The 12556-nt window shown below is 42.2% G+C and overlaps 1 protein-coding gene across 1 annotated transcript in view; it reads left to right on the top strand.

Annotated features, from left to right (window-relative positions):
- The window catches only part of PLCD1 (phospholipase C delta 1), a 209470-nt gene that overhangs the window by 139467 nt on the left and 57447 nt on the right, over window positions 1–12556 (top strand). The window contains exons 4-7 of the mRNA XM_073630034.1: window positions 3058–3187; window positions 4968–5196; window positions 11163–11364; window positions 11716–11860. Of these exons, the coding sequence (XP_073486135.1) occupies window positions 3058–3187; window positions 4968–5196; window positions 11163–11364; window positions 11716–11860 (706 nt within the window). The remainder of the gene's footprint in view (window positions 1–3057; window positions 3188–4967; window positions 5197–11162; window positions 11365–11715; window positions 11861–12556) is intronic.

Consider the following 12556-nt stretch of genomic DNA (forward strand, 5'->3'; position numbering starts at 1 on the left):
CTTTTCCTTGTGGTAGATGGCTTATCGTACACATATTTCCTTAATTATACAGGCATCTAGAAGTTGGGTGTAGGTCATAGAATAAATATATAGGTCAAAACCATTTCTAGCTAGCAAGATCCTGTAATTACTAGTTGGCATAGACGTGTGGTGAAGACAGGCACCAGCTGCTCCTATATTTACTTACTTGCCTGACATTTGGCATGTTCAATTTATAATGTGTATATGGGCAAAAAAAGGAGAATATGAATTCTACAATGGTTTAGGTACAAGTAATTTAATACCAATAATGGATAAGTATATGAAAACTTTTAGGGCCTTATTAAAGTGAAAGTAAACCTACCTTTAAAAAAAATGCAAGCAGGCAGCATTTTAAAAAACGATATATCCCAATGCTACCTCAAAATACCCTCCAACACTAACAAGAAGCTGCTAAACACCCCTACTTAAAGTGTTTGTTAACTCAAAAGTAGAAATCACTGGCAGCCCCTCTATTACAGGCAGGCATACCACACTGTATATGTCTTTTATAAAAACGAGGATTGTAAATATCTTTTTAGGGCGATCTTCAGGCCAGTCACGTGACTCGGGGCTGCTTTACAGTGCTGATGCATGGCTTCTGCAGGAGGGGCCGAGGTCTCCCTCTGACATCAGCTGGGAGGTCACATGGCCTGCCTGAAGATCGCTCTAAAAATGTATTTATGTGCCTTGTTTTTAGAAAAAACTTACACGGTTTGGTATGCCTGCCTATAATAGAGGGTCTGGCAGTGACCATTGTAAATTTTTAATTTATAATAATAGCGGCAGGGGGCGGAGACAGACATAGAACATGATGCTGACAGGCAGGGAGGAGGGGGTGAGGGAGAGAGGAGAGCAGGGAGGACAGCTACGGATGATGAAGGGACACAAACTGACCATGGTGGTCAGGGCTCATCAGCCCTGATTATCGTAGTCAGCGCAGAGATGGGGACACAGGAAGTGGCAGGATCAGCCAGGTTTTTTACAGTTTAGAGGGGGACAGATTACACAGCACAAGCTCTGTGCTGTTTAATCTGCTTTAAGGGAACAAGATTTGAATTATTTTTTTTTTCTTTGGGTTAACAAACACTTTAATCATCAACTCAAAAATACTAAATAACAATAATTGGTGCACCGCTTTTTATAACCCAAAAGCAAAAAGCTAGTGCATAATAAAAAAAATAAATACATGAATAACAAAAAGTACTATGTATATCTGTGTATATAATATAAATATATATATATATATATATATCTCACAAAAGTGAGTACACCCCTCACATTTTTGTAAATATTTTATTATACCTTTTCATGTGACAACACTGAAGAAATGACACTTTGCTACAATGTAAAGTAGTTAGTGTACAGCTTGTATAACAGTGTACATTTTCTGTCCCCTCAAAATAACTCAATACACAGACATTAATGTCTAAACCGCTAGCAACAAAAGTGAGTACGCCCCTAAGTGAAAATGTCCAAATTGGGCCCAAAGTGTCAATATTTTGTGTGGCCACCATTTTTTCCAGCACTGCCTTAAACCTCTTGGGCATGGAGTTCACCAGAGCTTCACAGGTTGTCACTGGATTCCTCTTCCACCCCCCCATGAGGACATCACAGAGCTGGTGGATGTTGGAGACCTTGTGCTCCTCCACCTTTCATTTGAGGATGCCCCACAGATGCTCAATAGGGTTTAGGTCTGGAGACATGCTTGGCCAGTCTATTGCCTTTACCCTCAGCTTCTTTAGAAAGGTAGTGGTCATCTTGGAGGTGTGTTTGGGGTCATTATAATGTTGGAATACTGCCCTGCGGCCCAGTCTCTGAAGGGAGGAGATCATGCTCTGCTTCAGTATGTCACAGTACATGTTGGCTTTCATGGTTCCCTCAATGAACTGCATCTCCCCAGTGCCGGAAGCACTCATGCAGCCCCAGACCATGACGCTCCCACCACCATGCTTGACATCTTTATACTCGACATCTGGTTACCGCCACACACGCTTGACACCATCTGAATCAAATACATTTATCTTGGTCTCATCAGACCAAAGGACATGGTTCCAGTAATCCATGTCCTTAGTCTGCTTTTCTTTAGCAAATTGTTTGCAGGCTTTCTTATGCATCATCTTTAGAAGAGGCTTCCTTCTGGGATGACAGCCATGCAGACTAATTTGATGCAGTGTGCGGTGTATGGTCTGAGCACTGGCAGGCTGACCCCCCACCACTTCAACCTCTGCAGCAATGCTGGCAGCACTCATACGTCTGTTTCCCAAAGACAACCTCTGGATATGATGCTGAGCACGTGCACTCAACTTCTTTGGTCGACTATGGTGGGGCCTGTTCTGAGTGGAACCTGTCCTGTTAAACCGCTGTATGGTCTACAAAATTTACATGTGTGCTGAGTACGGTGGACAATTCCTCAAACAGGTGAATAAAGTATAATCTGTGATATCACTCCACAAATTCAAGCTGTGCGAATCACCTTAAATAATCTGTGCTAAAGTCCTGTGTAAATTTTCCAAGTGCACACTGTAATCCCCAGAGATTGAGAATCTTCAATCAGTCGGTTCCCAGTGGAGCCCTTTAACTCCCCAATGTGTGCTTGCCACTAAAGTGAAATACAAATATGCCCTGCCTTCCTAGATGGACCTTATGATAAAAACAAGGTCATAAACAGCTTACGATAGGATAGAAATCCAGGCACTTTCGCTGTGGCTACAATATCCCTTTCTTCTCCTACACAGCACAGGTTATGCACTCATAGAAAGGTAGAGCGCTAATAGTGGAATACCCTAGCTCCAGTGTCTCACTGTTGGCTCATCACTATGATTGTGCAGTCTCCCTAACTAATAGCGGGGTATGGAAGAAAGTTGACCAGACCCAGCGACCATGTAAGGGTGGTCATTATTTGCTTATTAGAGAGTCTTTGAATTCTAGGTCTGCTCTACAGTCTGCATTATTTAGTGTTTAACTGTCCAACATATGGTATGATGAATTGACCTGTATAAAGCTAAGCTTTTTTTTTCCTGAACGCTTTAAAAAAAGTTGGATTCACACTTGTCTACGGAAAGCAGACAAAAATAAAGACAACAAGATGAGCCTTAAGGAGCTAAAGCGCTTCTTGCAGGAAGTAAATGTTGAGACTGATGACAACTATGCAAAACAAATATTCCAGGTATGTGCTCTTCTAAATAAAGATTTATGTACTAATTAGATTCTTCTCTTCCCTTTAAAATAGTTGTATTACTACACTCATTAAAGAGTGTCTGAGTGTCACCAACAAAAGGGATTTCTTCATATTGTCTAATGAAAAGTCCATGAAGGGATACAATATACAAAAATGCTGTACCATTCATGATCTAGTTCCATCTTGAACATCCGGTGCTTTAGGACCTAAGAGGAGATACTGAAATCCAAAGTGTTTAGGTTCCCAAGAGAGAAGATAGAAATTACACTGATCAGTCATAACATTTTGACCACCCCCTTATATTGAGTAGGTTCCCCTTTTGCCACCACAACAGTCCTGACCCATTGAGGCATGGCCTCCACTAGACCTCTGAAGGAATGCTGTGGTATGTTGCACCAAGCTATCCCTGCCTTCGCCAGCTTGCTTTCTTCCCATAGTGCATCCTTGTGCCTTCTCTTACCCTGGTAAGCGACACATATGCACTTGATCATCAACGTGATGTAAAAAAAAAAACCCTACTAGTGGCCGAAAAAGGGGTTAAAAACGCCCGTGTTAAGGCGCTTCCGAAGCGCTTTTCAGGCGCTTTGGAAGTACTGCCCATTCATTTCAATGGGCAGGGCGTTTTGAGAGTACCGTATACAGCACTCCCAAACCTCCCCAAAGGTGCTACTTGCAGGACTTTTATTAACGTCCCACAAGCGCACTACCCCAGTGTGAAAGCACTCAGGCTTTCATATTCGGGCGGCATGGGAGGCAGTTTTCAGGCGCTTTACAGGGGCTATTTATAGCGCTAAAATGCCTGAAAACTGTCTAAGTGTGAAAGGGGTCGAAGTGTTTCTTCTGGGTTTGCGGCTCCGGTGCTGTGAGTGACCGAAGCCACGATGATGTCACTCCCACGCTTGTGCGTGGGAGTCCTCTTTCTGGCGAGGTCCGGCATCATCCGCCGGACCTTCAGAGTGCATACGCCGCTGAGGTCAGCAGCTGCATGCAAGGTAAATATCTCCTAAACCATACAGGTTTAGAAGATTTTCATTTTACCTACAAGTAAGCCTTATTATAGGCTTAACTGTAGGTAAAAATGTACAAGCGGGGGTATACAACCACTTTAAGATCGTGTGGGGGGTAGAATCCTGTCGATTCTTTAACGATTAATCATGCAGCTCTATTGGGAATACAGTAAACCTGTCACATATAAGTAATAGAGAGAAGTCCTGGAAGTGACATGCACCTAATTGGACTTAACTTATTGGGGGGAGATTTATTAAAATGGGTGTATACAGAATCTGGTGCAGCTGTGCATAGTAACCAATCAGCTTCTAATATCAACTTGTTCAATTAAGCTTTGACAATACAACCTAGAAGCTGATTGGTTACTATGAACAGCTGCACCAAATTTTATGTACACCATTTTTAGTAAATATTCCCCTCGGTGTGGTCTGCACTATAGCAAAGTTGCTGAATTAATGGAATTCAGCTTTAAATGGCAAAAAGCAGCAAATATTTAGGGGCAAAAAAGTTGGTCCAAAAAACCTGTGTGGAGTCACTTGAAGACACCATATAATAGTTGGAACCCTCTGTATTTCTTTCTTAAAATATGCAGGGAAAGCACTTGAAAACGTGCATGAAAAGGGTTGAATTCACCCTAAATATAAAGTATATCCAAATGAGCCATCAGACACTGGAGGAATTTGTCCACTGATATTCTTTTATAGTTTTTTGCAGATTAAAAAAAAATCTAACAATTAACTTAATAATACTATATTTTTAGCAATGTGATAAATCACAGACTGGAGCTCTGGAGGATGACGAAATTGAGGAATTTTATAAAATCTTGACAATGCGAGAAGAAATAGATGTAATATTTGACACCTACAAGAGCAGCGAGCATCTTTTGTCTGCTGAAAAACTGCAGAAATTCATGGCGGTGGAGCAGATGGAGGCCGTGACCTTGGAGCAGGCAGCCTCCCTGATAGACAAGTATGAGCCAAGTGAGGAAGGTGAGCAAGATTTATCTCTGGAGGGAAAACTTCCCACATCTCATGCAAAATAAAAAAAGAAAAAGCCTTGTTGTCCAAGGACACCAATTACTTAAAAAAAAAAAAAAATTCTAATAAAATGTAGGTAAATTCTCGTTTTTATAATTTTTTTTCCATCATTTTATCATTTCATTTTAGAATGGAAGGGTTAGAGACTCTGTCAGATATGTATTTCCAAAGGGAAGCAAGTAACCCTGTATAAAAAAAAATAAATAAAAATACACCCTGACTGCAAAAATAATCTAAGGGAAACAATTATCACAAATAGGTGAAGGCATATAAATAAACAAAAATGTATAAAGAATAACTATATTTAGCCAACTGTTCCCTAGCAAATGGTTTTATCTCTCCAATGGGAGGCACAGACAGAAATATGATTTTAACATAAATTGGAACTTTCCTGCACTTTGTCCAAAAGTAAAAGAAAATGTGTGGCTGGAGTTAGGCTAAGCCCAATTGAACGCCTTTATTAAAGTGTTGTGATTTTGACATGAAGTCTAAAAGCTATCATTGTACAAATTATTAGTGTTACATTTTCTTGTAAACTAGCTCCAGTTTCCCTGAAGAAGCCAGTTTCCTGGCAGTAGCATATCTGTGTATAAGGAGCAGCCTTTCTGCAGAGGTCCGACAGCTGTATGGTCTTTAGAAAAGCTCATGGACTCTGCTTATTGCAAAGCTATAGGACTGGCTTGGTGGGGGATGGGGGGTGGCAGGTTTCGTTGTAGAAAGGCCACTGCTTTCATATTAAAACAGTAGTCCACATCTGCAGGCTGTAAGTGGCTGCCACATACTTTACAAATAAATCAAACTGTAAGAATGGTGTGTATTTTTTGGTCCCTAAATAGGTTTACAGTACTTTAAGTGTATTGCTAGGCCAAACTTTTTTTTTTTTTTTGTTTTATTATGGGGAATGGTTAGGCCTTCCGTCATGTTTTCATGTTTTTATTGATGTCTGTGATTGGTGACCACTTTCACTTGAGAAAGAAAATGAGGGAAAATTCTACATTTTAGACTTAGACTACAAAAGGTAAGGGCAAACCTTCCCTATTCTTTCCAACACTATAAAAGATTTTGGCTATACATACACTTTAATCAGAAACTTAAGAGAAGTATGGGTTTTCTTTTTACTTCACAATCCTACTTACCTAGGTGGATGGTGCATCTGTCCCTCGGTGCCTCCAAGACTGAGAACCGAACACTGCCGATCGCTCGGTTCTCACAGTTTCCTAAGCAGAGAGCTGGTGACTGTTAGTCACCAGCTCTCTGCTCTGCCCCCCACGCTCACTGGATTGCTGGGTTGTGTAGGGGGCGGGAGTGGTCGGCTCAGGCTCTCAGAGGTTCGATGAGAGGCTGAGCCGAGTGATGGTCCAGGCATGTGGGTGGATCCTGACTATATGGTCGCGTTCTTTCCCAAGCCTGGGCCGCCTCTGTGACATCAGACGACAGCGGGCTTCAGCCCGTTGTCTGCTGAAAACAAGTCAAAGAAGTGCAGAACGATCTGCACTCCTGTGATCCACAGGAGAAGTACAGCCAAACAAGCTTTGGCTGTACTTCTCCTTTAATTTGGGCTTTAAATATGTTGCATTGCAATGCTTTATTCAGTTTAGTTTTATTGTAATGTTTGCTCCAAGTGTCTACTTTTCCAAGACATCATTTTAACAGAACTCACCAGCAGAATCTGGATTTGTATATCAGATTCCTGTACCTGACTATAGGACACTAATGTGTTTGTATGCATTTTGTAAAATAGCAGCCTTTGTGGTCAATAGCAAGCTTCACACTTTTGCTCAGTGTATGTATGCAATACAGGGAATTGTACAGGGAGAGTGTTACATAGTTACATAGTTAGTCAGGTTGAAAAAAGACACAAGTCCATCCAGTTCAACCATAGAAAAAAAAAAATATATATATATATCGTACAATCCAATAGACCCAATTCTATACCCACAGTTGATCCAGAGGAAGGCAAGAAACCCCAGCAGAGCATGCTCCAATTTGCTACAGCAGGGGAAAAACTCTTTCCTGATCCCCCAAGAGGCAATCAGATTTTCCCTGGATCAACTTTACCTATAAATGCTAGTACCCAGTTATATTATGTACATTTAGGAAAGAATCCAGGCCTTTCTTAAAGCAATCTACTGAGCTGGCCAGAACCACCTCTGGCGGGAGTCTATTCAACATTTTCACAGCTCTAACTGTGAAGAAATTTTTCCGTATTTGGAGATGAAATCTCTTTTCCTCCAGTCGTAAAGAGTGCCCCCTTGTCCTCTGTGTTAACCGTAAAGTGAATAACTCAATAACCCTTATATATTTGAACATGTTGATCATATCCCCCCTTATTCTCCTCTTCTCAAGAGTGAATAAATTCAGTTCCTCTAATCTTTCCTCATAGCTGAGCTCCTCCATGCCTCTTATCAGTTTGGTTGCCCTTCTCTGCACTTTCTCCAGTTCACGGATATCCTTTTTGAGAACTGGTGCCCAAAACTGAACTGCATATTCCAGATGAGGTCTTACTAATGATTTGAACAGGGGCAAAATGAGATCTCTCTCTCTGGAGTCCATACCTCTCTTAATACAAGAAAGGATTTTGCTCGCTTTGGAAACCGCAGCTTGGCATTGCATGCTATTATTGAGCTTATGATCTACCAAAATCCCCAGATCCTTCTCCACTACGGATTCCCCCAGTTGTACTCCCCCTAGTATGTATGATGCATGCATATTCTTAGCCTCCAAGTGCATAACTTTACACTTCTCAACATTAAACCTCATCTGCCACATAGATGCCCAATCAGACAGTGCATTGAGGTCGGCTTGTAAAATGGAGACATCCTGTAAGGACGTTATTCCACTGCATAGCTTAGTGTCATCTGCAAAGACTGAATGGTACTTTTGATCCCAGACCCAATATAATTTATAAAGATATTAAAGAGTAAGGGTCCCAGCACTGAACCTTGGGGTACACCACTTATAACCTTAGACCATTCAGAGTAATGCCGCGTACACACGATCAGACTTTACGGCAGACTTTGCCCGGCGGACTTTTCGACGTACTTTACGACGGACTTTCTGAATGAACGGACTTGCCTACACACAATCCACCAAAGTCCGTCGCATTCGTACGTGATGACGTATGACCGGACTAAAACCAGGAAGTTCATAGCCAGTAGCCAATAGCTGCCTTAGCGTGGCTTTTTGTCCGTCGAACTAGCATACAGACGAGCGGACTTTTCGACCGGACTCGAGTTCAACGGATAGATTTAAAACATGTTTCAAATCTAAGTCCGTCCAACTTTTGAGCAAACAAAGTCCGCTGGAGCCCACACACGATCGAATTGTCCGAGGAAATCCCATCCGCCGGGCAAAGTCTGCCGTAAAGTCCGACCGTGTGTACGCGGCATTAGAATCATTAACCACTACTCTCTGAATTCTGTCTTTTAGCCAGTTCTCTATCCATTTACAAACTGATATTTCCAAGCCTGTAGATACTGGAAGCTGTTAGTCACTCACAAATTTCAGCCAGTAAAGCCTTTTCTATCAACGTGTTCTTACTAAGAACTGGAGTTTTTCCTCACAGCCAGCAACCAGAGTCAAACATTTAAAACAGATTCCGTGGTGGCCTGCTCATTAGGGCCTGCTAACTGGGTTTAAAAAAACAATTCTATTCCTGGCATACCGGAAATACTAACTGTCACTGAGAGGTTGTATCCATGCGCCCGGCCCCTAATCTACAAGCGGGGCACTGAACTCATGGATTTCAATGGGGTTGAAATCCATTCCCCGAGCCCACCCACTTGTGTGACATTAGCGAATTAATATTCGCTAATGTCTTCCTGCTTCTCCTACCGGCCAATCAGGTCCCATGACTCGCTACCTGTTCGGCCGGGAGGAGAAGCAACGCCCCCAGCTCTTCCCCCGCACCTCTACCTCAGCATAAGGTAAGGCCATGGATTCCTGCCCTCCTGATCGTTCGATTGAGCGTCGTGGGGGTGGGGTAGTGCACCAGCCACCACTGGATCTAATACTGATCGGTGGCTGAGTAGACGCAGCTCCAGTTTACATCCTGTTACCTCAGAGTCCATCCAGATATAAATAAAAATTGCAAAAGGTTTGCATCCTTTTTCATTTGTTTGGACCTAAATATGGCAGATCAGAGGTGATTGGATGTGAACGAATGTAAGCCCGTTTACATCTGACTGCTCTTAGATCTAACGTGAGTCCAGAAAGCTTAACTTTTTAAAGCTGTGGTTCAGATATTGCATTTTGTATAGTTACATTGTTCCAGCTTGGAACAATGTAAGTGTACAATGTAAGGGAAGCACAGTGGTGTAGTGGATAGCACTTTCACCTAGCAGCAATAGGGTCGCTGGTTCAAATCCCGACCATGACACCATCTGTCTGGAGTTTGCATGTTCTCCCTGTGCCTGCGTAAGTTTCCTCCAGGTACTCCGGTTTCCTCCCACGCTCCAAAGACATGCTGGTAGGTTAATTAGATCCTTTCGAAAAAGAATTGGTCAAATATGTGTATGTTGTATGTGTTTGTAATCGTGTCGGGACCCCATGAGGCAAAGGGCCGCGCTATACCGCAGATGGACACTGGTGGCAAAAGCCCCCTGAGGCGATTCAGTTCGCATAGGTAGCGCTATACAAGTCACTCATTCATTCATTCACATGTGCCATACCCGGCCAATGTTTAAGGAGGCTGGAAATCCCTGAGGTAGGCACCTTTACTGCAGTGATTACCATTAGCTTCCAGGTCCCACATGGTATGGGCACTATTTATGGAATCCCTTGCATTTTTCTCAATGCAAGGCATTTTTTCATTGGACGAGGTACAGATTGTGAGGTCACTGCCCCACCTCTTTACCTTGTCCAATCAGAGAATGCGAAGTGTTCTCTGAATGGTGCCTAAACTGAATGAGCGGTCTCCTGTGTTCACTATGCAGCAGGGCAGTCACTCAGCACAGGACCCGAAGGACAGCAGCAGTCGCTGTAACAGATTCCAGTTTCCAGAGTTTTGGCACATGCGCACTTCAATGGTCCAAGCTTGACCAATGTATCCATGCAAAAAAAAGCCAAACCTTTAACTATAAATGCAGCAAAAGAATAAAGAGACGCCGATGTTTCACACGTGACATCTGCTCTTTAGGCCCCATGTACACTGCTGCTGGTAAACGGACGTTCAGAGGCAGTTGGACACTTTTTTTTTTCAACTGCCCCTGAACTCATCCAATGATATCTTATGTGTACATGTACACAGGTTCTTTTATTGTCGTTTTTAGGCAGTTGCATTTATAGGCCTTTTTTTTAAGGCAAAAAAATGAGTTCAGACGCCGAAGTTTCCGACGTTTCAGACGCCAAACGTGTCTAAACGCGGTAATCCGCGTTTAGCCATGTTTCGTTTATAGGCGTTTTTCATTTTTGGCCATTTAAAAAAAAATAATTTTTTTTCTTTTTTTTAGAAACGCTTCTAAATGCAAACGTGGCAAAACGCCACTAAACACGGCATGTAAACGCAGCAAAACAGACGTTTTAAACGTGGGTTACTATCTGTCAAGTTAAATGGAGAGGTTGTAAAAACGTCCCGAGTACACAAAGCCTTACTGCTCTGATTCAGCAAAGGATCTGTTTATGGACTCCCTGTTGATCAGACCGGACATGGTCAATGTGAAAAGGGCCTTGGAACCTGTATCAGTGGGCTTTAATGGCCAATGCAGTGTGCTATTGACCTCAGTTTAAGGTCAAGGTTTAAGGTTGCGATCATCGAGAATTCTTTGCTGATGCATAGAATAACATTTGACCTTCTCCAGCTTTGTTTTTAAACCTTTACATCTTTGATCATGTTTTTTCAGCTGCAGTGTCTTGCTGGATCAACTAAATAAACTCCTACTATAGGTTGTTGTAATAGATTGTTATATGTTGTGTTACAGCTAAGAAGCAACGGTCCCTGACAAAAGATGGCTTCCTTATGTACCTGCTGTCTGATGATGGGAATGTATTTAACCCAGCACATAGTAAAGTTTACCAGGACATGAACCAACCACTGTCTCATTACTTCATCTCCTCCTCGCACAACACTTACTTGATGGAGGACCAGCTAAAAGGACCGAGTAGTACTGAGGCCTACATAAGGTGAGCTGCAATCAGCTGGTCATCTACGACTCTGATCACACCAGGCTTTTCAATTTTTTGATTGAAAATGTATACACCAGGCTTTTCTGTTATGGCACTAACACGTCTTTGTATATATAATCAGAAAATTCTGACATGGACTAGATTCAGTTTTGGGCGATGGACTTTTGGGAACAGTTATAGTGTGACATTTATCAGCTGTATAGTACGCAGGTTTACCAAAAAGAAATGATATCCAGTCTAATAGACTTTGTATTGCAAATGAGGAACTGTACATAATAAAGCCTCCACGCTTTGAAATGTGTTTTTTATAGCTGGAATTGACAAGTCACACTTCTGCTTTGAAACCAGGGCTCTTACAAAAGGATGTCGGTGTGTGGAGCTAGATTGCTGGGATGGGCCCAACGGGGAGCCCATAATTTATCATGGCTACACCCTGACGTCAAAGATCCTCTTCAAAGATGTCATAACGGCCATAAAGAACTATGCATTCAAGGTAAGGATTGCCCAGTTTGTTTTTTTTTAACAGAAAAGTTTTATTGAAAAAGTAATAAAATTCAAAGCATGGTTACAAAACAGAGGTACATACATATAATACACCGAAATGAACTGCCATCAGAGTATCAATCATAAGATGCTAAACAATACAATCAGAATGAGTCATGTAAGCCAGGTAAAATAGAAAGTGGACCAACATCCAGATCTATTAAAGTGGCCAAACGTAAGGCTATAGTTACACATTTCTAAGGCTACTCCCACATTGGAGTGGGCGGGCGTTGGCGGTTTAGCAGCACTATTCGGCCGAAAAAGGGTTAAAACCTCCCACAAGGCACTGCTGCAGTGTCGTTTGGCCGGCGCTGCCCCATTGATTTCAATGAGCAGGGGTGCTTTAGGAGATGTGTATACACTGCTCCTACAGCGCTGCAAAAAAGCTGCTTACAGGATTTTTTTTACCGTCCTGCAAGCGCACCGCTCCAGTGTGAAAGACCTCGGGCTTTCACACTGGAGAGACAGAAGAGGCTCTTTACAGGCAATATTTTTAGCGCTGTAGCGCCTGTAAAGTGCCTCAGTGTGAAAGTAGCCTTAGGGTTTGTTTGTTTTTTAATATGTTGCAACTTTATTTAATTGTATAGCGTTATTCTTAACAAAGATTTTGTGATTATTTTTTATACTATTTGTTCTCCACATTCTC

This window comes from Aquarana catesbeiana, linkage group LG05, assembly GCF_042186555.1.
Source record: "Aquarana catesbeiana isolate 2022-GZ linkage group LG05, ASM4218655v1, whole genome shotgun sequence".
Lineage (NCBI taxonomy): Eukaryota > Metazoa > Chordata > Amphibia > Anura > Ranidae > Aquarana > Aquarana catesbeiana.